The 24,803-nt window shown below is 40.6% G+C and overlaps 1 protein-coding gene across 5 annotated transcripts in view; it reads left to right on the top strand.

The window, feature by feature from the left end:
* The window catches only part of LOC120716467 (junctional adhesion molecule B-like), a 204,853-nt gene that overhangs the window by 167,989 nt on the left and 12,061 nt on the right, over nucleotides 1-24,803 (top strand). For 2 of the 5 annotated variants that reach the window (XM_040004004.1, XM_040004002.1), the window contains one exon: nucleotides 17,412-17,774. In XM_040004004.1, the coding sequence (XP_039859938.1) occupies nucleotides 17,412-17,774 (363 nt within the window). Of the gene's footprint in view, nucleotides 1-17,411; nucleotides 17,809-19,399; nucleotides 20,150-24,803 lie in introns of those variants that run through there. The other 3 variants (XM_040004003.1, XR_005691923.1, XM_040004005.1) reach the window with 3 other exon arrangements.

The following is a 24,803-nucleotide window of genomic DNA, read 5'->3' as shown; positions in this document are numbered from 1 at the left end:
TTTATTGGAATATTTAATATTTTTTGAGGCTAAATGAGTAATGTACAAAGGGCCTATATCCCGTGTATATTAGTTAGTGATATCATAATTCAAAATATCTTCAGAAACAAACACAATGTGGTGAAGAGTATAACAAAGTTAGAAGAGATGGTGCACACATCTGCATCTGGTTAAAATGAAAAAACACACAAACATGAAAGAGTTTGCCAGATTTGTGCTACATGAAATAGCTGGGAGTGGAAATCTGGATATTTACAGTCTTGTGCAATAAAGAATATGTGTGTTGTATCACAAGACACAATAAGACCAATGTGTTTCACTGACTCATCTACACAAACATTTTGTAGAGGGTATAAGTGTTGTGGCAGTTGTTCGGCTGGAAACGACTGTGAGCGCTAAATTTCAACTTTCTCAAATATGAGTTTGGAGCTTAATCTCAAAATTTATAACGTTATTTTTTTTTCTTAATGCTAATACTCTCTCATAGCAGCATGACAGTCATACTAATCTATTAACAACCAATTTGTGCTGCAGCTATTTTCAGAAACGAATCAATGTCCATTTAGGTAAGAGGGATGAGTTTACATCTCAGTGGGTATAACACTCCTGTGACTTTGCTGGAGGCACCTTAAGATCACCACAGATGATGCGTTTTTAACGTTCTGTGAAAAGTAAAGTCTGAAATTCTGTGAAACTCAGGGGGTCCTGACAGTGCTCTTCTTCTGTTCTGCACAACAGATTTAACAAAAGGTAAATCTGGTGAAGAATCAGTCACATGCCATATTATACTCAGTGCATTAAGCATAATTTATGATCCCACAAATCTGTCTATTCATAATTATGTAATGTTTCACTTTTACCACATGGTGGCAGTGTTTTCACACTGAATTAATTAATATTTTGCCCTCCACGCCATAGAGATTACTGTTCACATTTTACTTCAAGATGTCAGAGTTTAATGGCTTTTTTACGTAAGAGGATTCGGAAGCTATTAGTTAAATATATAAAAGTAAAATAATGCTTTTTCTGATTCCAGTGAGTTGCAATAATTTATAATTAGAGGTTACAAATGATCAGATAGCCATCACCTGGAAGGTTTAGTGTTGATTTATAGACTAATAATTTTCGAATACAATCCAAATCTAATTTATTTGTATAGCACATTTAAAAAGTGGAAAGTTTCCCCAAAGTGCTGTACGAAAAAAAAAAAAATATATAAAACAAAAGATAAAACCATTCACATTAAAACACGCACATGAAAAAGCTTTTTCTCCTCTAAGTTTCAACCAGATTTGGGGAACCGAAAGCAGCAGGTCAGCTGATCTAAAGTCCTTCAAACCTTTAGATCAGTGTTCCAAGAATACTGTGGTTGGTCAACAGCATCAAAGGCTGCAGTAAGATCTAAAAGCACAAGAATTACAAAACTTCCACAATCATTTGCTAGAATTATGTCATTAAAAGCCCGTAAAAGTGTTGTTTTAGTGGAGTGTAGATGTTTATAACCAGACTGAAAAAACACCATTACTATCCAAAAACATAATCAGTTGGGAAAAAAAAGATTTTTTTCCAATAGCTTTGAAAGGAATGTGAGTTTTCAGTCTAACATTTGAACAAACCGAGACAGAGGTCAAGGTCATTTTGAAGAGTGTGCCCCTGCTGATGTGTAGGGCTTTCTACAGACTGTACAAGGTTAAAAGATTGAATAAGATTTAAAAACTCCTGAGCAAATGATCCATCAGGAGAACAGACGTGAATATTAAAATCACCAACTATTAAAATCCAATCACATTTAGTCACAACTTCAGCCAAAAACATGAAAAGTAATTTATAATATCTTTGTTAAACTTGGGCAGATGATGGATTACTGCACACAACCAGTTGAGAGCCTCCCAGTTCAAATATGAGAAGTTCAAAGCTGGAGGGGGAAACTGGTACATGGAGTTGTTTGCAGTGAACATTATTTTAAAAACTCAGTATTCCTCCTCCTCTACCTGATATCCTTAGAGCATTAAGAAATGAGCTGTCAGAGGGCAACAGTAGCCAGCAGGCTCACCTCCACCCAACCCCATAACAAGAACCAGACAAGAGGCAACAGGATCCAGGAGAAGCCCTGGGATGAAAAAGACAATAACCAACTGGAGCAGCCGCTGATGAAACACTAAGGCAGGGTTTAAACTTCACCAGCTGATCAGTACGTGTACGGCGTTAATGACGGTGTGTTGGGGCAGGTGGAAGCGCTCCACGTAGCAAGTAAGAACATCAGCCAGGGGCGGTGGATACTCTGTTCTTAACTCTTTCTGATTAGAGTTTTCAAAACTTATGGCAAAAAACTGAAGATCCAAAGGTTTTGGGGCATTCATACACCAGTTGTGAGTTGATTGGGTGGCAAGAACTGTCAGAAACAAAACAAACAAGAAAACAATTGACTGAAGAACAGCAAGCCACACACACCGGTGCCATCTTGATTTTTTTCCTGTATTTAGATTTTTCTTGCTATTTAGTTCAACAATTTCCCTGTTGATCCACCAGGGGGAGCAGCTCATCATTTCCTTGACTAGAAATGAAATGAATGCAGCACTAATCTACACAATCACAACAAAAGGCGTTCTGTTTCAAAACGTTTTGAACTGTGTGGTTTTATCGCTTTCACGCAGCTGAGCTAAGCATCTTGTTAACAGCTAACCAGCTCTGTTTGCTCTACTGACACATGAGGTCACGTCACTGTCAGATGTTTCATGAACACAGAATAAAAACGGAGAAGGAAAGAAGCTTTGTGTGTTTTCATTCTGCTGTACAAACCAACAGCTCATGTGAAACAAAACACACATCTGTACAATAAACAAACACTCACTGCTGAACCAGTTTGACCAGGACGCTGACACACAGACACACACAGACACACACAGACACATCTTTTCCACCAACACACAGCTGCTGAGGTTTGTATAAATAATCAGGATATTATTTAAATAATAATCAATAGTAATAATAAATAATTGGAAAATCCCATCGGCCTTTTTGTTTTACTTTATTCTGAAACTTGTTCTGAGCCACATTTCCCACATGGTCATATGAGCCTTCAAAGTTTCCCAGAATGCACTGGTTTACCCTGGACTTGTTTCTGTTCCTCACAGATGGTTCAGTTTATTAAAACTTTGATAAAAATTTTGTCTCTAGATTGTGACAGTTGTAGTGGTTTGAGCTTTTCATAGAACTTCATTTTTTTCTTTTTTTTTAAGTTTTTTTTTTTAGCCATTGAAATTTCATAACTTGTGAAGTTCTGAGGGAACGAATCGTAAACGGTAAATGGTTCTTATACAGCGCTTTGTACTCTGAGTAGAGTAATGAATGACGTCCACGACACAGACGACACCAGAAACAACTGTGGTGGTTTTAAACAGAGTAAGTGTTTTATTTACATTTTCCATTCATGTTGTCTGAGTATGTGATCAGACCTGCTGGATGTATGATCTTTTTTTTTTTTTGTTTGTTTGTTTGTTTTTGTTTCCAAATGAAAAAATGCATTCACTCAAGACAGTGGATATATTTTGAACAGTCACTCTCTCGGGGTTTGTTGCATGTGAAGAATTAAGAAAAGAGCCTGTTGCTTTTGTAAATAACCGTGTTGTACAGGACATTGTACATGATGTTTAGGTACATGTGACATTTGAATTTTACTCATTAGAATAAGTTAATTTCAATTCACATACACTACACTGACAGGATGTTTCTACACCTCTCCCTGTTTTCACTGAGAGAAGTTGACTTCCTGTTACTTTGTAAATGTACTTGTTTGTCAAATATGTGTATGTAAAGCTGGAGAAGACAGGACTGTGGTTTCTAAAATGTGGCTATGGTCTTTTTTTCTTTTTCTTTTTCTTTCTTTTCTTTTGTTTCTTTCTTCTTTTTCTTTTTTTTTCTTTTGCAGGTGAACAATCAAACTTAAGAATATGATTTCATAGAAGAAATAGAGCTTTAAACAGAATCACCTTTTCATATTCAAAATTATTAAAGCTTTAAGGTGCATGTTTCCTTAGTGTACTTTGAGGTACCTCAAACATATTTATCCAGTGACCAAAAATGACCTCATCAGCATTTGCACTAAGTTTGTGTTGCTGTGGAGAGTGAATATAATTGGTTTTGGCACAGACTATAAGTTTTTGAGCTTGAGGTTTGCAGTGTTGTAGATTGGTTTGTATTATATAATCGTATGTGTTTATATAAAGATGAATAAAACAAAATATTAGAATATTTTAATATGGCAGCCAGACATTGTTCAACCCCAGTGTATAACACACAAATCAGTCAGTGTGAACAGAACTAAGGGTTTTTAGTAATATAGTCTTAATTCCGATGCTTTTATTGCATCATAGTGATGCACCTCACAGTGTATGTATTTTTCTGATGTCACTGTACATGATAGTCAAGTCTTTATTCATAAAACACATTTAAATGTAACAGACGGTGACCAAAGTGTTGCACATATTTAATGTTCCATGTTAGACCCTCTATTAAAAGGGAGTCATATTATAGTAAGATGAGCTTTTTTCCTATTTATATGGGAAACAGCTCCAGGGATTTACTGAAACAAGTGCAAACGTCTATGTAAATACAGACAGTACAAAAGATGGACATAGCTACCGTGATGTCGTCCACTGATTTCTGAATTCGGTGAAACCTCTGCATGAGTGTTTCCATCTACGGTTGCATAAAAATGATTTTTTATTTAATATGACCCACATTTCTTTGGACCTTGGCTGCCTTTTGTTCTTTTCTCTGGCAAAAGGATCTAACACAGCTCTGAGGAAGCCAATCCATGATTGATAGAGTTTCACTTTGTGTATGTGTGTGTGTTTTGTTTATTTTATTTATTTTTTGTATCCACGTGTGCTTTTACTGCATTGACAGTGAGTTTGGGATCATTGTCTTGCTGCAAAATTGAGGCTTTACCAATAGAGGCTATTGCATGATTGAGAATGTGCCTTTCAAGTTTCATGTTAAAACACCATTCAGATCGCTCATTCTACCGTGCCTGTATACCTGCGGTTTCAGTCAATTTCAGAGTCTGTAGCAAATGAGCTGTTGCTACCCCACCTACGACGCTGTGGTGAGAAACACGGCAGGAAAGGAGCACTGAGAACACAGCCTCATCAGAAGCTTCTAAATAGCGCTGCCTTCTAGCAACAAATATTGCATCTATCTAGACAGACTTTAGCTGTTTTGCATAGCAAAGCTAGTTAAATACATAGTTAGCCCTGCTGTCATCATGGAGAGAACTAAAAAAACTATGGTCTTCAGTGGAATAACAGATTGGAGACTAAAGGTGGACAAAGCTCTCCAGAACAGCTGTGGTTTTATGGTTGTGACACAGTCTTGAGCTAAAATGTGTCACTATTTTATTTCCACAGACTGAATAAAAAGAAATGACCCAAAATAATTTACTAACAAGAAAAAGACCATAAAATATTTCCTATGTAATCTTCACTCACTGTCAGCACAGAGAAAGGAAGTTAATATTTAATCGTTTCTCTTTGTTACATTTTAACTTCTCTTCAAATTTCATCAAATGTTCCCTGCTGGATTTTGAATGATCATTTTCAAATATTTCCTCAGAGTAGAAAAAATAAACAGGAAACAAATCAAACTTTTACATTTAAGCAGGGGCGGTTCTAGGATCAGAGCTTTGGGGGTGCTGAGCACCCAGAGAGCTGCCCAGCCAGGCAAGATAAACCCATCTCTGTCAGTCCCTGCATCCTTAAATGTTGTCCCGAGTTCTCTCTGACTGTCACTTTGGTGCATTTAAACCCCTGTTCCTCCCTGTCCTCATCGTCTGTTGTCTTCATCTCCATTATCAGTCATCATAATTTTACCATCTCTGTGCAAGTCTGCAAATTTCTTTATTAAATCACAAGATTCTTAAATTCATCAAGTCTCTCTGTGCCTGGGTCCTCGTCTCAAAACACGACATCACTGTTTTGTACATTTTAACACAATTTAATCCCACATTTGTGAAAGAAAAGCAAAACACTTTTTTGAAAAGTCTGTAACAAAACCATCAAATCTGATAAAGGTTATTTAAATGCTACAAAAGAAGAATGGATTAGAATAAAACAAATACATATCCTAACCTTAACTACTGGGGGAGAATAATGAATGATGCTCACAGTGAGTAAAAAGTAAACTGAGTGCATTTTTGGACAGAGATTCACTTTTAATGTGTATGTATAATATAATACAGATACATAAAAAAACACTCCCAAAACAGAATAAATTATTACAAAATATTAATAAAAACTATAAAAATGGAGGCAACTTTGCCTGTGGTAGAATGTATACAATGTATGAAAAAATCTTTACTGCAGACACTAATTTAACTAATTTAATAAGACTAGTTTTGTGTTGTAAGATTTATGAGTTTCATGCTTTCATAGTGGTCCTTAGGAGAGCTTGACATTTTATCAGGTGGTCCACACTGTAAAAAGTGTGAGAAACACTGATAAGTGTATGTGTGCTTTTGGAAAACATTTAAAGCTGCAGTACAGAATCTTTGAAACAAGCTTAAAACATTTTTAGAAACAGAGCTTCTGCTTCTCTTTACAGCTCCTCACTCCACCAGGGCTGTTTGGCTCTTTCTGATAGAGTGCAAATGTGATGTACGTACTGTGGCAGTCATACAGACAACTGGACGGTCCAAAAGTTGGCCTACCTATTACTGGCTGAGGTTTTAGTAGAGTTGTGGCTGAACCACATAAAAATATATGATTAATTTTAATCTCCCCAATCAATGATAATGTTATGTTGGAATGTTGTTAAAGAGGGTCAAAATGTTTCAACCCAGTTTGTTTTGCAGATTCTTTATAGCAGCTTTAATATAGGGAGGACACAACTTCCTGATTGTGTGAGTAAAATCAGGTTTTTTCTCTTTTCTCTTTTTTCTCTTTCCTCTCTCCCTCTTTGGACTGACAATCATACACAATTAGATTGTATTCAATTAGATGAAAAATTACATTAATATGAAGGAAATTCTATTAAGATCACTAATGAAAAGTTCTCTCTCAGTCTACTTTCAACCAAAAGGCAAATAACCAAACCCCATGAACATCTAATAAAAGACATAAATATCAAAACACTGATCCAACATTATCCTTTATTGACGGATCATTTGATTTTACACTTTTACCTGAATGTGGCTCCTTTTTTTGAAAGAACTTCCTCATATCCATTATGAACCTGGCTGTCTCTCTGTACACACACACACAAAACAGGAGTTATAAGGTTAATGGGCATTCAGTCAGTTAGCTAGTTAGTATCAATCTTAAACAGGACAGTGGTAACAACAGCAGGCTGCGGACAATTAAAAGTTTTAGGTTTTAAATTATGGAGTTAAATCAGGGCCATAATGTTTGTGTAGTTAAAAGAAAAATTTGAAATCGAAAATATGTAAACTGAAAGCAAAAGTCAAATTTTTAGAGTGAACTTTGAAAAAGAAAGAGTTGGATTTAAAATAAAATCAAACGTTTTGAATATTTGTATTAACTGAAAACCCAATGGTTCTTTTATCTATAATTTCTCTGAGTAAACTTTATTCAAAAATTTTCAGTAATCTTTTTTTCATTATTATTATTTTTAAAAAATCTATTCAGTCTCAGATTACATTTTTTCAGATTCAGATCTTTTAAATTAATGTACAAAAAAAATTCTTCAGGTTCGGATTTTTCTCTCAGGTTCAATTTTTTTTTTTTCACTTTCAGATCTCTATTTTTCAGTTACAGACTTTTGGCCCTGTTTTGGCCTGGTGGGCGTGGTTACACAGAGAGGGGCGGGGAATCATGAGTGACAGCAGACCGCTGCAGGCTCAAGATGGTCCATTTTTCATGTTGCCTTCAGGTAGGTTGCCTTCATGGGTGGCTGTAGCTCAGGCGGTAGGGCAGGTCATCTACTGATTGGAAGGTTGGTGGTTCGATTCCTGGCTTCCCCTAGTCTGCATGCCAAATATCCTTGGGCAAGATATTAACCCCAAATTGCTCTCCGATGCATCCATCGGAGTATGAATGTGTGTGAATGTTACTTAGAAAGCACTTAGAACAATGTGCTTGTGCGAATGGGTGTAAATGGGTGAATGCACAAGTTGTGTAAAGCGCTTTGAGTGCTCAGAAGAGTAGAAAAGCGCTATATAAGAACCAGTCCATTTACCATGCCAGCAGTGTTGTTGGAAGACGACGCCATCGTTCACTGAGGAACAAGTTAACAGCAGCCCCCACCCGATACAATGCGGGCTACTTTGAGAGCATGGGAAATGACCACTTCTCACGTAGTGGCTGGGAAAACGTCTCATAATTGATCAGTTACGGCGTAATTTGTACACATTACTGATTGAAAGAGCTTTAGTAACTGAGTTTTAGCAGTTATGCATGACATGTTTTCTAAACATTATCAAATAATACAGTGCAGGAGGTGTTTGATAAATTATGTTCATTCCCAGGTTTCCTGAAGGCAACATGAAAAATGGACCACCTTGAGCCTGCAGCGGTCTGCTGTCACTCATGATTCCCCGCCCCTCTCTGTGTAGCCACGCCCACTAGGCCAAAACAGGGCCAAAAGTCTGTAACTGAAAAATAGAGATCTGAAAGTGAAAAAAAAAAAAATTGAACCTGAAGAATTTTTTTGTACGTTAATTTAAAAGATCTGAATCTGAAAAAATGTAATCTGAGACTGAATAGATTTTTTAAAAATAATAATAATGAAAAAAAGATTACTGAAAATTTTTGAATAAAGTTTACTCAGAGAAATTATAGATAAAAGAACCATTGGGTTTTCAGTTAATACAAATATTCAAAACGTTTGATTTTATTTTAAATCCAACTCTTTCTTTTTCAAAGTTCACTCTAAAAATGTGACTTTTGCTTTCAGTTTACATATTTTCGATTTCAAATTTTTCTTTTAACTACACAAACATTATGGCCCTGATGTAACTCCATATTAAATAGGCTGTATACATTTCAATGTTAGCAACAGGACGGTCAAATGTCGCTGAATTTACTACAGAGCAGGACTGATTGTAGGGTAGCAAACATTGTCGGAAAACACGTTTTCCACACTGCAGGTTACCAATGCTTTTCAGCTAAAAAGAAACATGGTCTGACTCCTACCAACTATATGAAGAGTAACTGAAGGTTAAATGCAGTTAATATGTCCTGTTTTAAGCTAGGCACTTATACCTCAGCTCCGCTGCCTCTCAGACACCATCGCTCTGGCAGCAAGAGCGCTAGAGCCAGAGCAGGGGAGAGGCGAGCTGGAACAAACCATTTTGGGAGGGGGGGTTATCTATACTTTTGTTGTTAAAATGTAACGTCTCAAACAAGTACAGTACTGTATGCTTTTTATATTTTTAGTAGTGCGTCACACAAACAGCAAATATTGCCAAAATAAAAAATTAAAAAGAAGTCTTTGGGGGTGCTTTGATTCATTCAAAAATGAGCTAAAATTGCCCCTGCATTTAAGGAAGTTGGAGGTTTAGTTTCTGTTTGTTGTCTTTAGCAAACTTTCTCAGATGATCATTTCAAAGGAGTTACTGATCATTTAATTCATTCAAAGGCTTAAACAATAAGAAACTCGTCAAGTATTTAGTTTACCATCAAAACAAACACTAAATGGAAGAGAAATTTAACTTCAGTAAAATTTGAAATATTTAGATCTGTTGGCAGGCAGAAATAACCACAGGTGTGTCAGCTTTGACCTCTAAAATGATTTTACATCCAGACGAGTACAAAACAACAGAAAGAAAAATAATGGAGCTCCAAGTTCAAATAGAGCTGATGAATGTGCTGAACACCAAAGAGGAAATCTGATATGATTCACACACAGACACATGATGCTACTGCTGAACCAGTCTGACCAGGATACTGACACACAGCTATTTACCATCAACACAGTGGTGCTGAGGAGCTGATCAATAATTTAATCATTTAATCATCTTGATTTATTGGTTTTAGATATGTTGCATTTGAAAAGAATATTTAAGGTTTGTAAAATCTGTTTTTTAAACAGGTTGTATCATGAGTTTCACTTTAGTAAATGTATTTAGTTACTGCAACAATCAGTTTAAGTTTTTCTTTTTAAATGAACAGTTTATGCTGGATCTCAGTGTAATGTTAAAATAATTATAATAATAATACATAAACCTTGTTAGTTTGAACTAATGATCTTAATGTTCAGGATGTTTTTATTGTATTTGATTCTATTGTATTCTAACAGACGGGCAGGTGGAGCTAACCACAGCTATGTTCGCTCTAACAGGAGCTTTAGCTGCACTGAAGTGAAATCATTTCACAGTCAGTCAGAGCATGAGCACAAAACAAGAACAGGACAGGAAATAAAAGGTGGGCTTAGAATAAAAGCAGACAGAAACAGTAACAGATGCATCTGTTGTTTGTCAGTAAATGTGAGCGACACTCTGACAGGCTGTAACTTGTGCTGGACAGTCTCCTGTCCCACATGGTGATACGCTGAATTATCAGAGCACAGATCAAACATCCAGAGCACCTCTGCTTGTTCCTGTTTCTACATCACAGACATGAACCTGCTGAAGTTTACTCACATCATTATACATCATACTGATCCTCACACACTGAACAGAAATCACGTTCTGTCTTCAGACTGTGACAGGTGGAGTGGGTTTCCAGCCCCCACCCGTGTGTACTTCAAGGACCTGAAATATTTATTGTATTTCAGGGTTTCATTAAGTTATTTGACAGAAAGATCAGCTGACTGTGAGGGCTCAGAGTCAGCTGTGACTTTGTATTTGTTTGTCAAACATGTGAACTCACAGCTGATAGGTGGAGGAATGTGGTTGCTAAGGTGACGCTGTGGGCGCTGATGTCACAGATCTGAGGTGTGTCTGTATAAAAAGAGCTGACAAGGAAACACAGCTCAGTTTGTTCTCTGGATGTTTAGTACAGAGGTCCAGTTTTATTTATTTATTTATTTTTTTACATTTTTTAAATATTTTCATAATTTCTTTTTTCAATCATGATGATCAGCAAAGACTTTGAGGATTTCAGAGATTCCTTCAGAAAAACAGTAAGTGTTTTATAATTCTATTTTGAAGTGTTTTGAACAAAGATGGACAAAGTTCTCCAGATCAGATGTGGTTTTATGGAGGCTAGAGCTAAATGCTGCCTCCTCCATAGTACAATATACATTTTTATACAGTGAGGTCATTTTGAAGTCCTTTGGCTGATGATGATCTTTAGTATGTAGCTGATGATTGATGATGAGAGAGGTTATGTTTGTGTTGTTCTGTGGAGATGGCTGGCAAAATCCCATCACCACCTCCTCACGGTGCCAGCTGGAAACAACGACCCTCGGGAAGTTGGCTAACGGTGAGGGTCCTCGACGTCAGGTGGAGTGACGCGCCGGTCGATGTATTCCACAGTCACATCCCATGCAATGATGTCTCAAAAAGCTAGGGCGTCCCCCGCAGGCGACGCGCGTCGTCCCCGCCTGAACGACGTGAGAAGTGGACAAAGGCTACCTGCTCATGGACGGAGTGGGCTGAAGAAGCAAGCCCAAATCCGCCTTGGAACCCTGAACATCGGAACAATGACCAGAAGAAGTCGAGAATTGGCTGACGCCCTCAAGACCCGCCGCATCAACATCGCGTGCATTCAAGAAACCAAGTGGAAGGGAGCGAAGGCACGGAACATTGGAGAAGGCTTCAAGTTTTTCTACAATGGCAACCGGGCCCAGAATGGAGTGGGCATAGTGGTGAGTCAAAAGCTCCGGGACAACGTGGTCGAAGTTACCCGCATATCGGATCGCATCATGTCAGTAAAGATCGACGCCGACCCGACCGTCCTACAGATTATCTCCTGCTATGCACCACAGACCAACTGCCCCGACGAGGAGAAGACAGAATTCTGGCGCGCCCTCGACGACCACCTGCAAACGATTAGCCCTGAGGAACACGTGGCGGTAGGCGGCGACCTAAATGGACATGTAGGCAAGGGGAGAGACGGATATCACCGATTCCATGGCGGCCAAGGATTTGGGACCAGAAACGACGACGGTTGCCGGGTACTGGACTACGCAGAGGCCCACGATCTTGCCGTGACCAACACCTTCTTCAAAAAGAAGCCGGCACACCTCATCACGTACTCCAGCGGCGGCAGACACCCAAATCGACTACTGGCTAGTCCGAAGACCCCATCTCAGCCTAGTCACGAACGTAAAAGTCATACCATCAACCAATATTGGCCCTCAACATTGGCTACTTGTGATGGATCTCCGACTCAACCTTGGCCAACGACGACGAAGAACACCAACCACGACGGTGGAGAAGATCAAGTGGTGGCGCCTCCCTGAGTGCAAACAGCAGCTTATGGACGCCCTTGAACACCTCGACGTGGACTCCAATGAGCCAGTGGACAAGGCTTGGGAGAACATCGCCAGTCAAATACGTGACGCAGCAGGCAACACCCTTGGGGCGACGAAGCCAGGGAAGCACTTCATCGACAAGCAAGTATGGTGGTGGAATGATAGCGTGCAGCAAACCATCAAGGAAAAGAAGTCGGCACTCAAAGTGTGGCTTCAATCCCGCAGCGATGGCGACTACCAGCAATACAGGGCCCTACGATCGGCCGCAAAGAAGGCGGTAGCAGCGGCAAAGGCATCGCACTATGACCAACTGTATGAAGAGTTGGACACGCCCGGAGGAGCGAACAAAATCTACCGCCTTGCCAGCAGCCGCCATCGAGCAACACAGGATATTGGCCAGGTCAAACACATCAAGGATGCCAACCATCAAACCCTCCGCGACCTGCCCGCCATCCTCAATCGCTGGAGCGAGTATTTCTCCGATATCTGCAACGTGGAGTTCCCTCACCAGCCAATCCACAGTGCCCCGCCCGTCCCAGGACCTGTCCCGCCAATCACCATCAAGGAAGTGGAAACAGCCGTTAAAAATATGAAGAATGGTAAAGCGACCGGACCAGACGACATACCAGCCGAAGTCTGGAAGCTGCTCGGGCGCCAAGGCGCCTTAGTCCTCGCCAGCCTGTTCAATAGCATCATCAGAGACGGGACCGTCCCAGCAGCCTGGTCAACCAGCATAACGGTACCCATCTGGAAAGGGAAAGGCGATGTGGCTGAATGCTCCAACTACCGCCCGATCCGACTCCTAAGCCATACCATGAAGGTTTTCGAACGGATCATCGACGCCAGGATGCGAGAAATCATCAACTTAACGCCCAACCAATGTGGCTTCATCAGGGGGCGTGGCACGACGGACGCCATCCATGCTGCCCGCCTGCTTTTGGAGAAGCACCGAGAGAAGTCCAAGACCATCCACATGGCCTTCCTCGACTTGGAAAAGGCGTTTGACCGTGTCCCACACGACCTCATCTGGCACTCCCTGCGATCACATGGAGTTCCTGAAGCCTACGTCAACTGGACAAAGCTCCTCTACCGACAAGTCACCAGCGTGGTCAGAAGCCCAGTGGGAACATCGCCGCCCTTTAACATCAATGTGGGCGTCCACCAAGGCTCGGCACTCTCCCCGCTGCTCTTCATCCTTTGCATGGACACTGCGACGGCGGATCTCCAGTCACCCCATCCCTGGACACTTCTCTACGCTGACGATGTCTTCCTGGCCGATGAATCGCGAATAGAACTGCAATACCAAACGCAGCAGTGGAAGACTCGCCTAGCTGACTTCGGCCTGAGGCTCAACACCAACAAGACCGAATACTTAGAGGCTGGCCCCCAGACCGACGGCACGATCAGCGTCGATGGAGAAGATCTGGCGAAAGTACCTCATTTCAAATACCTCGGATCGATGATCAGCAATGACGGCGATATCCTACTAGATGTACGAGCCAGGATCAACACAGCGTGGATGAAATGGCGCCAAGTCACCGGCGTCCTGTGTGACCGAAGAATGCCCAATCGCCTCAAGTCAAAGATCTACAAGAGTGTAGTGCGCCCCGTCGCCCTCTATGGATCCGAGTGCTGGCCAGCCACCGCAAAGCACAAACAAGCCCTTCACACGATGGAAATGCGGATGCTGCGATGGTGCCTAGGCCTGACACGATGGGACCACGTCATGAACACCGACGTTAGAAAGAGGATGGGAATCGCGCCAATCACAGATAAGATGCAAGAAGCGAGGCTGCGGTGGTACGGACATGTGGTACGGAGCGATGAGAACTCAGTGGTGAGAACAGCACTGCGGCTCAGCCCCCAAGGACGTCGACCTAGAGGCAGACCAAAGCGGAGATGGATGGACCGAATCAAGGACGACGTGAAGAAGATCGAAGCCGATCTGACCGACGCCCTTGACCAACCCAAGTGGAGACGACTTTGCAGAAAAGCGGACCCTGCAACCGAGCGGGAAAAACGCTAGGAGGAAGAAGAAGTTCTGTGGAGATCATTCAAGAACTGAACCTATTAAACACTCAGACCTGCTTCAGATTTCAGTGACGAACTTACTTATGGTCATTTATGACATAGTGGCATCTAGATGGTCATCCTACAAAATGATGCAAGTGTTACTTCCCAAACAATTAGTGTCATATTGAATCAGTTTGTTTGTTTGTGTGATGGCATCATGAGATCTGGTGGTGTCTGTGTGGATTTACCCGCTTGGTCAGCGGTGCAGTTTCCAGCACAGAGACAAAGAAGTGTAATGTGTGTGTCAGTGTGATGTGTTGTAGTTTCAGGAGTTAGTATACAGCTAGGAGCGAGTCTACAGAGGTGGCATGTGCCACCCACCTCTAGTGCCACCGTAGTTTTGTAGATGACAATGTTGTTCATTAATATAAGATAGCATCATCCCTTTGAACCTAGCTACTATTAATTTATTTAATTTAATTTAACCACCTAGGACCTGGTGTCCACAAATGTGGACATCACATTTTGGGCTGTCTAGACCAAAATACTGCATTTTGCTCTACAAGGGCCTGATATCCACTTACGAGGACATCATACTGCCACTGTTCTATTGAAATTTTAAACAAATGTGCTCATATCTGGATCTCATTTTTCTCAGAAACAAAAATTAGGTAAAAAAAAAAATCTGGTAATTCTTTGTTTTTACATTTATCAGGTGCCAATCAGCCCAAATATCAGAGAGAAATTAAAAATGCATGGGATGGAAGAGTTCGGGTCTTAGGAGGTTAAATTCTATGACTGTATACATTTCATAGTGTTACACCCCCCCATCACCAATCTGGCTTTATTTCTTGTTGTCAATAACAACCCTCCTATTATTTTTCCAGATCAGTCTGTCGATAAAATACAGAAACTGGTGCACAGTTTGCAGTCTGAAATATGTCAACATGATCAAGGTCTGTTTGTTGTTTCAATGTCAGCTGGAATCTGTCATGTGATTTGGAGGTGTGGTCTGTCCTCCTCCCCAGATGTTAATAACACTCACCAGACTGTAACAATCAACCACCTGTGCTGAAATCTGAAATACCCATGCTGTGGATTCAAGGTGTGCTCTGGCACAATCGTAGATGGCACATACTGACAGCAAAAAATAAAGCTGAGTGGAGTTGGGGGTAACACTACTTTTAAAATTTATATTCAGTGATAATAGTAGCTAGCCTCAAAGTGTTAACGCTAGCTTATTTTAATTAACAACATTGTCATATATAAAACTACGGTGGCAAGAGAATTATTTTAGGGTGGCACATGCCACTCCATGCCACCTCTGTAGATCTGTCCCTGATTTTTTAAATGGTTGTGCAAAAAAGTCAGAAACACTGTTTACATTTTAAGGCATATTACACAATGCAACACCTGCATATATGTAAAGAAATACCTTTGATTTTGCCAGCCTAAGAACATTTCATTACATCCGGCCCTGTATACAAAGCTTTTAGTTCAGTGTGTACAAACAGCTGCAGGAAATGGATTCTGTTCTGTTCTTCACTCATCACCTACCTGACACCTCACACCTGTTTCTCACCTGCATCATCTGTTGGACTGAACGTTGGTCTGAAAGCTTCTTGTTGGTTTTTTGATCTACAGTAAACATAAGAGACAGAGTCAGTATTTGTTCCAGCCTCCCAGTGAAATGCAGCAGCTTTGAAATGTCTCAGAGCGTCTTACGTGGTGATGCTTGGTAAGAGAAGCCTGTATCAGTAAAGCTTGTTTGTTTGTTGGTGTCTTTGTGTTTGTGAATGTAGGCGAAATTTAACTGTTAGAAAACGAACAGTGTTTGTCTGTGAAAAAGAGAATTAGCCTGATTTACACATTGATATCTACATTTGACGGCCTTAGTCATGACGCACTTATTCATGGTCGTCCTACAGCGCAGCGTAACAGACGTCACTTTAACGCGACTTCCTTAAGAGACATCGAAAGTGCGGAGTTTGAACGAGTGGCTGAAAAACAAATGTTTCAGCTTTATTTAAACCTCAAAGTTAACCTCATGTAGGCAGTTTTAAAACTCTAGTTTTGTTATTAACTGAAGATACCAACAGACTCAGACTTTTAGAACAAACTAAGAGTCAGATCAGCAGAAACAAAAACACGGAAATGTTTCCTGTAACTGCGTCGCTCTGCTCGACTTTGCTGATTCTCGGTGTCTTCGTGTTTGTCTCTGCAGGTGAGGTTTATAAACCAAACGGTGTTTCCCTCTGAGATGAAGAGGAACAAACATCAGTCTGGTTTATGTGTTCCCAAACAATTAGTTTCATATCGAATCAGTTTGTTTGTTTGTGTGTTGCATGAGGTTGGGTAAAGTCACGTGAATTTGACCGCTTGGTCAGCAGTGCAGTTTCCAGCACAGAAGTGTAATGTGTGTGTCAGTGTGATGCGTTGTAGTTTCAGGAGTCAGTATGCAGCTACAAAGCTGCATACTGACTGTATACAAACAGCTGTAGCTCCATAAAGCTCCATAAAGGCAGCCGAGACTCACAGTGTCTTATAATGAGAGGCTGCTTTCTCTCACACATTATGTTCACTTATTATCAGCACATGTTTCACTGTATAAGTGTTTATATAACACACATCTCTCCTTTGATCTTATTTAATTTATAAAAAGCTACAAGTAGTGAGTGTGTGTACTCCTCAGTCTGATTGGCTGCTGCCAGGTTGGTGGTTCGATCCCTGGCTCCCCTCGTTTGCATGCCAAATATCCTTGGGCAAGATACTAACCCCGACTTTCTCTCCAATGCATCCATCGGAGTATGAATGATAGTTAGAAAGCACTCAACGTATAGATAATAGTGCTTGTTTGAATGGGTGAACGGCGTTGTATAGAGCACTTTGAGTACTCCAGGAAAGTAGAAAAGTAGAAAATTGAATATATGTGCATACACTCCTCACTCCATCTGTCTGCTGAAGAAGTGATCAGTTGCACTTTGACCTTTAACCTCTCTGTTCTGTGTCGTTTCCACTTTCAGACCAGAAAATCATCACAGCTAAGCCTGGACAGAATGTCATGCTACCATGTCGAGCTCCAAACAACAGCAGCAGCATCACCGGTGTAGAGTGGAGCAGAGCTGACCTGCAAGACGAATATGTTCTTTTGTATCGGGATGACTTATTTGACCCAGACAACCAGCATCCATCTTTTAAGAACCGGGTGGATCTACAGGACAGACAGATGAAGGATGGAGACGTGTCTTTGATTCTGAAGAATGTGATGATTAATGATAATGGGATATACGAGTGTCAGGTCTTCACGAGAGGAACAAACATGAGGAAGAGAGCTAATCTAGTTAATGAACCCATCAGCATCATCTACCTGAGTGTTGTTCCTCCAGGTGAGTGAGTAGAGTTGAGTGTGTATGATCAGAGGTGAAGCTGCTTCCTGGTGTTACGGACATAGCAGGAAACTACTCTTGTGTGGGTGTGGTGTTCTCTCTGCCTCCTCCTCCTCTCTTGCTCCACCTCTCTGTCTCTTTTTCACGCTTTTCTCTCCCCAGGACACAGCTGCTGTTTATTTACCACCTGGGCTCAGTCAGCGATCACCTCTCTGAGGTCATATAAGCTGGGGATGAGCTGGATGTGGGAGGGTTAATCTTCAGAGTATTTTCAGTTATATGCCATACTGTTGGCTCTAGAATAGGTTGAAGACAGCAGAATTTCAAAAGTACTGATGTTTAGTGATTCATTGTCGGCATTATTAAGTACTGAACAAGGAAACACAAATACCCATCAGCAAATTTTGTATGATGTTCTTTTTGCTCATCATAGATTGCCTGATCAAAACAAAAGGACTCCGGCTCATGTGGGTATTTTGGGTAATGAAAGAGCAGATAGGTTGGCCAAAGCGGCAGTTAAAACAGTCGATGTAGATGTATAGATACCACTGTCAAAATCTGAAGGGAAAAGTATAGTTCGAACAGAAAGTAAGAATCTATGGAAAATGACACAAAAGGGAGACGTTTATATAGGGTGCAAAACACAATAGAAGCTAAGAGGAGTAGCGGATTAATTAGACTGGAGGAGGTCATTGCTTTCTAAATGGTACTCTTTTTAGGATGGGGAAACATCCCACTGGGTTGCGTGATGGGTGCAATGCTATGGATGGATGTAATGCTATGGTTGAGCATGTGCTTCTTAGTTGTAGGAAGTATGCAAGTCACAGGAGGGTGATGAGGGGTGAAATGAGTGGTGGAAGGGAACTTATGTTTGAACAAGTGGTTGATAAGTTAAGTCATGGTGAAGGGAAAGTGGTGGTTTTTCGTTTTTTGAGAAATACTGGTCTCATCAAGACATTCTGAGGACTCGGAAGTGAAGTAAGATTAAAAGCCAGGAAATGGCATTAATGCAACGTCTTTGGATGCAAGATGCCGTTAAACATGAAAGAAGAAGAAGATGTGGGACGGTGGTTTTCTCTGGTGTTCCCACATTCTGTGTCGAAGGTGTCGAAAGAAGTCCTGTCATGTGATTGTCCTGCCTGTGGTGTGGAGTTGTGGGAGCAGTGTGCAGTGTAGCTGCTTCATGGGAGTAGTGTGGGCTTGTGGGCCCCTGGAAGTGCCTCCTCGTGGTGTTGAGTTTTTGTTAGGTTGTTGCGTTCTTTGTTGTTGCAACCTTTTTCCTTTTCTAGTGTTACTGGAAAAACGGCGTTGCCGGCTCTTTATGTTAAGATTATCTATAATAAAAACTATTTTATTTACTAAGCACCACTGTCTGTTGGACCCATTTATTACCAGTCACACACTCAAACCCCTAGACCTTCATTGTGGGGACGTAACACCTGGTTGTTGTTTGTTTCTAAAGATGTTGTTGATGAGACTTTGTAGAAAGCAGCTGGTCTGAGTGATGTGATCAGAGTGCAGTAGATAATGTCTGACAGCAGTTTGAAGAGGAAACAGATTCTGTTCTGTTCTTCACTCATCACCTACCTGACAGCTGACACCTCACACCTGTTTCTCACCTGCAGGTCAGACAGGAGGAGACACAGAGGATGGATCTGTTGGACTGATCGTCGGTCTGATTGTTCCTGCTGTGCTTCTTGTTGCTGCTGTTGTTGGACTTCTGATCTTCAGAAAACATAAACAACAACACAGTCAGGATTCATACCAGCCTCCTGCTGAACTGCAGCCTCTTTGAAACGTCTCTGAGCTTCTTTCATGGTGATGCTGAATAAGAGAAGTCTATATTACTAATCAAAGAAGCAGGAGTAAGTCTGACTGAAGAAACCTGAACACTAGAGTCCACGTAGAAAACCAGAAGAGCTGCTTCATTCCAAAGAGATTTCACAGCAGAGACAATGTTTGAATAAAAAGCTAACTGTCCCACAAGTAAGAAGGAATAAAAATAAATAAACATTATTAAAAGTTGCAGGTTAAAAATGAATGAATTTTATTCTCCAGCATCTGTGTCGGAGTCCCAAGAAATCAGACCCAAAGTGATTCAAGAAGGATCAAAGACATTTTAATCAGCACGCTGAGAAGTTGGCAGAAGATACTAAATAATGTTGGAAAAGTGTTAAAGCCTACACCTTTACTGTTTTTAACATCTATTGTTATGCATTTACTTCCAACACTGAGCATTTTTCACTTGTGATGTATTGAACAATTGTAACTTATTAGTAATCGCTTTGATGATGTGTGATAAATGTTTCAAACACACACAGGTTTTCATCATTTGATTGTATGTTTGGACTGAGGCAGCTAAATTAGTTTGTAGAGAAAAGTGAATGTCAGATTTATGTTTGTGGTTAGCCGCTCATATCAGTTTAACATGTTATACTCTTTACATTTCTGTGGAAAGACATGAGTTCATATTTTCAAACTATTAAGACATCTTAAAATAAATACAAATGTTTTTATTTCAGTTGACGTCAGGAATTGTTTGTAAAGTCATATTTGTTCTTTCAGGTTCGAACCACACAAACGGATCTGCATGTGCAGATCAGCTGTTACTTAATTACAGACACTAACTGATCTGCACATGCAGATCCGTTGGTGCTCATTTGGCAACTATAACTGAGTGAATGTTCTGACAGTGTCATGAAACCAAAGATGAAATGATTTCTGTAACAGTCAGATGTTTCCTCTGATCTGTGAAGATTTATTGAACTTTTAATTCCATGAACACTTGTGTTGTTTGTTCTGTGGTTGTTACTTCAGTGGAAATATTCCAAGAGCTAATACATTTTTTATATAAAATAGTACTGTATAGTTGTTTTGACTCTATTCATGTGTTTTCTGTGGCTGTAAAAGTTTGTTTTTTAATATCTCTTCTTCTTCTCCCAATTGACTTAATTGATGCAGAGTTTATCTCAGCTGGAGTCCAAATAGATCATAGAAATCATCCAAGAATATCACTCAAATAACCCTGAAGTTGTTCATTTTGTCATCACTCTGAGGTCCCATCGGAAGAACAACAAGTGTTTTAAAATGAGTGCTTGCTCATAGGGGGTCATATGATTGATGGGTTTTTCTCTGCATCTATTATTGTACGATCTACTCTACAATATAAAGCGCCTTGAGGTGACTACTGTTGTGATTTGGCGCTACATAAATAAAATTGAATTGAATTAAAATGACATATTTGATCATTTTGGACAAAGTTCTGCAGAACAGCTGTGGTTTTATGGAGGCTGCAGCTAAATTCTGCCTCCTCCATATACACTTTTATTCATTGATGTCATTTTGAGGTTGGCACCGTTGCTTCACAGCAAGAAGGTCCCGAGCTTAAATTGACCAACTGGCTGGGGCCGTTCTCTGTAGATAAGATAAGATAAAACTTTATTAATCCCTCGGGTGGGTTCCTCTGGGAAATTTGGTTTCCAAAAGCACAGCACCGACAGAAGTTACAGAACGTGAGCAGAATATTATACATATATACACAGATATATAAATACAGAGACATATATAAATAAAATATACAAAGGGGATAAATAGGAATAAAAATAAAAATATAAGTGAATTGCACATTTCAAGTATTGAGATCTATTGCACCATTGACTATTTACAAAAAGTGATGCACAGTGAAGAGGCTACAGCTTAGTTGTTCCCCCCTCCTTTGTCCTCCTGTTTCCCCTCCCTCTCCCCTCCAGAGAGGAGTTCAACAGTCTGATGGCGTGTGGGACAAAGGAGTTTTTAAGTCTGTTAGTTCTTGTCTTGGGGAGAAGCAACCTGTCACTGAACAGACTCTTCTGGTTGTTTATGGCCGTGTGCAGAGGATGCCCAGCATTGTTCATAATGTCCAGCAGTTTCTTTAATGTCCTTTTCTCTGCCACTGTCACCAGAGTGTCCAGCTTCATGCCGACCACAGAGCCAGCCTTCCTGATCAGTTTCTCCAGCCTGGATGAGTCCTTCTTTGCTGTGCTGCTCCCCCAGCACACCACAGCATAGAAAAGGACTCCAGCAACCACCGACTGGTAAAACATCCTCAGGAGCTTCCTGCAGATGTTAAAAGACCTCAGCCTCCTGAGGAAGTACAGTCGGCTTTGGGCTTTTTTATACAGGTGCTCTGTGTTGCATGACCAGTCCAGTTTATTGTCCACCCACAGCCCGAGGTATTTGTACTTGTTGACCACCTCCACCTCCTCCCCCTCTATCTGAACCGGCAGTGGACCTTCTCTGGACCTCCCGAAGTCCACAACCAGTTCCTTAGTCTTTGAGGTGTTGAGTGGCAGGTGGTTTGTGTGACTCCATGCGACAAAGTTCCTCACCAGACTTCTGTACTCCTCTTCCTGATCATCCCAGATACACCCCATGATGGCTGTGTCATCCGCAAACTTCTGAATGTGGCATAATTCAGAGTTGTAGCAGAAGTCAGAGTCCCAGTGTTTGTGTGGGTTGTGTCCAGGTACTCCTCAGTCCAAAGATATGCAGTTAGTGGGGCCATAGGTGTGAATGGTTGTCTGTCTCTCTGTGTTAGCCCAGCAATTGACTGGTCACCTCCCAGGATGTTCTCGCCTCTGCCCCTATGAGAGCTGGGCTCCATTTAATTCAAGTAAACACAAGTTTATTATGGAAATGCTCAGTGTGATGTTCCTGCTCGATTATCACTGATGAGCTGCTTGTTTCCATGTTAGTATGTAAAGTCCAACATCTCCCTCTAGTGGCCAAATATAAACCATGTGTGAGGATGGTGTTCATGTAAATGTGAATCATAGTGTTCCAGTCAGTCATCAGTGTGTCTCTGCACAGCTGTAATTAAAATGTGTTCAGAGGGCCTCAGTGTCTGAATGGTTCCAGTTCAGCTCCATAACAGCAGCGTCCCTGGTTTGATTCCTGTGTTTCAGCTCATATCTGCCTCTCTCACTGAGGGGGACGTCCACTACATGGACATGGATTTGTTCATCAACCAAACTACAGATCACTGAGAGCAGAGGAGATTTGATTTATTCAATGAACTAATGTCTAGGATGTTTGTGGGCATCATAGACATGGATTGTAATCTCACTGGCCAAATTTAGATTATGTTAAAATAGTGCTTACACGTTTTTTATACATCCATCCTTAAGTTCTTGTATGTATGTTTGTGTCACAGTTTGAAAGAACAGAATTGTGAGTTGAGATTCTTTTTTTTGTTTGTTTCTAAAGTGAAATTGCAGTGTTACGCTGTGCCTTTGGATATATTTTTAAATTATTTTAACTGTTAAAAAGTAGAGAGAGAAAAAACTCAGTACCCCACTAACTCTATTTAAACCAATAGAAAGCTGTTGCTCAGAGGAAGAGGGCGGGCTTTACTTGGTGTCAGTGACAGAAATGAAAAAAAGCTCAAATGAGTGAGAAGGACGATGAAGGAAACATCTGTGCTGTGTCTGCTCTGTAAGTAGAATCTCTGTGTTTGTTTGAATTCTTGTACTTTGACTGTCTGCTCTCCTGATAACTGATGATGGAGGAGAAGACATGAAAAACAAATCAGGCTGAATTCAAGTTCAAACACCACGAGGACCAACTGCAGGTCTGAACTGACTCTGACTATGTTGTTTTTTCTGTATAAAAACTGGAGTTTTGGACTTTTCATGAAAAGTCACAAAAAGTCCAAAATGTATGAATACGTTGATGGTATCAACAAATTTGAACAAGCGGTTATGAAAATGGATTTTCAGTGTTTTCTTGTCCAAACTTTATTGAAACATGTTGCTGGAAACAAAAATAAAATGAGAGATGAGTTTGTGTGTTGGTCAGCTGTTTGTGTGGAGTTGTTCTTTGTGTTCACCTCAAACACAGTACAGCATGTTTTGTGTATACTCGCTGTAAACATAATGATAATAATCCACCGAACCGCTACCCTGAGCTACTCTTGAGCAAATAACCGTCTCTACACACTGCTCGCTGAGTGAATGAGTTAAATGCAGAGGACTACAAAATTCCCCACATGTGGGACTGTAAAAGGTTTACAATTACAAAATTAAATTAAACACACAAACAATTAATTCAAAAACACCTTGCTCGAGTAAGGCCTAACCTGTATAAATCAAAACTAGCCTCACAGGCTGCAACACAACTAACATTACTCGAGAGAATATTACAGTCTAGGCAAGGTTTTAAAAGCAAGGTTCACATAGAGAAACATAGAGCACAGGCTGCACACTGAATTCAAAACAGCAGCCCGTGAATGTTCTTCAGCATTTTAAAAATGCCGGTGTGCCCAATCAGCCATTGATTGATCCCTTTCCCTGGACGTGCAAACCACAGGTTCCCAGTCAACCAAATTTTGCCACACTTTAATTTACTTAAAGGAAGGCTGGCCAGGGGCCATGACAGTTTAGATCTGTTTTATGCCATTTCTTTTAATTTGTCCTCATTTCCACAACTCCCTGATCCTAGTTCTCTTGATTTTTCTTATAAATTTATTTCCTTTCTCAGTGTTTTCCAAAGTGCTTGGTCAGAAGGAGTTGTCTGATTTTGGGGGTTTCTCAGCATAATTGCATTACAAATGAACACAATCAAATCGATCTGAATGAAATTTAAGAGTGAATTGATCCTTTGTAAGGCAAAAAATGTTTAAAATACACTCAATTGGCAGAGAGTGCTGTTTGTGGGGATTTATGTTAATCAACCTGAGTGTCATTTCTCTTTAGTTCTGATCTCACTGCTGAGCTGCACAACAAACCAAGGTCAGTAACCTTCTTCTGTCACAGTTTAAACCTGATAAATGTTCACTGATATGACCTGATAAAGTTCATGTTTCACAATGTAAAGTCTAACAGATCATCAGTTTTTCATTGTAACCCTCACAGCTCGTCTGACTGTGAGTCCCAGCAGCTCTCAGTTCTTTAAAGGAGACTTTGTGTCTCTGAGCTGTGAGGAGGACGACAGCTCTGCTGGATGGACTCTGAGGAGAAACACAAGCAAACAACAGAGGTCTCAGTGTGGAAG

Source organism: Simochromis diagramma, unplaced genomic scaffold (genome assembly GCF_900408965.1).
Source record: "Simochromis diagramma unplaced genomic scaffold, fSimDia1.1 OVJJ01000776.1, whole genome shotgun sequence".
In the NCBI taxonomy this organism is placed as follows: domain Eukaryota; kingdom Metazoa; phylum Chordata; class Actinopteri; order Cichliformes; family Cichlidae; genus Simochromis; species Simochromis diagramma.
The sequence above is the reverse complement of the archived record's forward strand: the minus strand, read 5'-3'. Positions and strand labels throughout refer to the sequence as shown.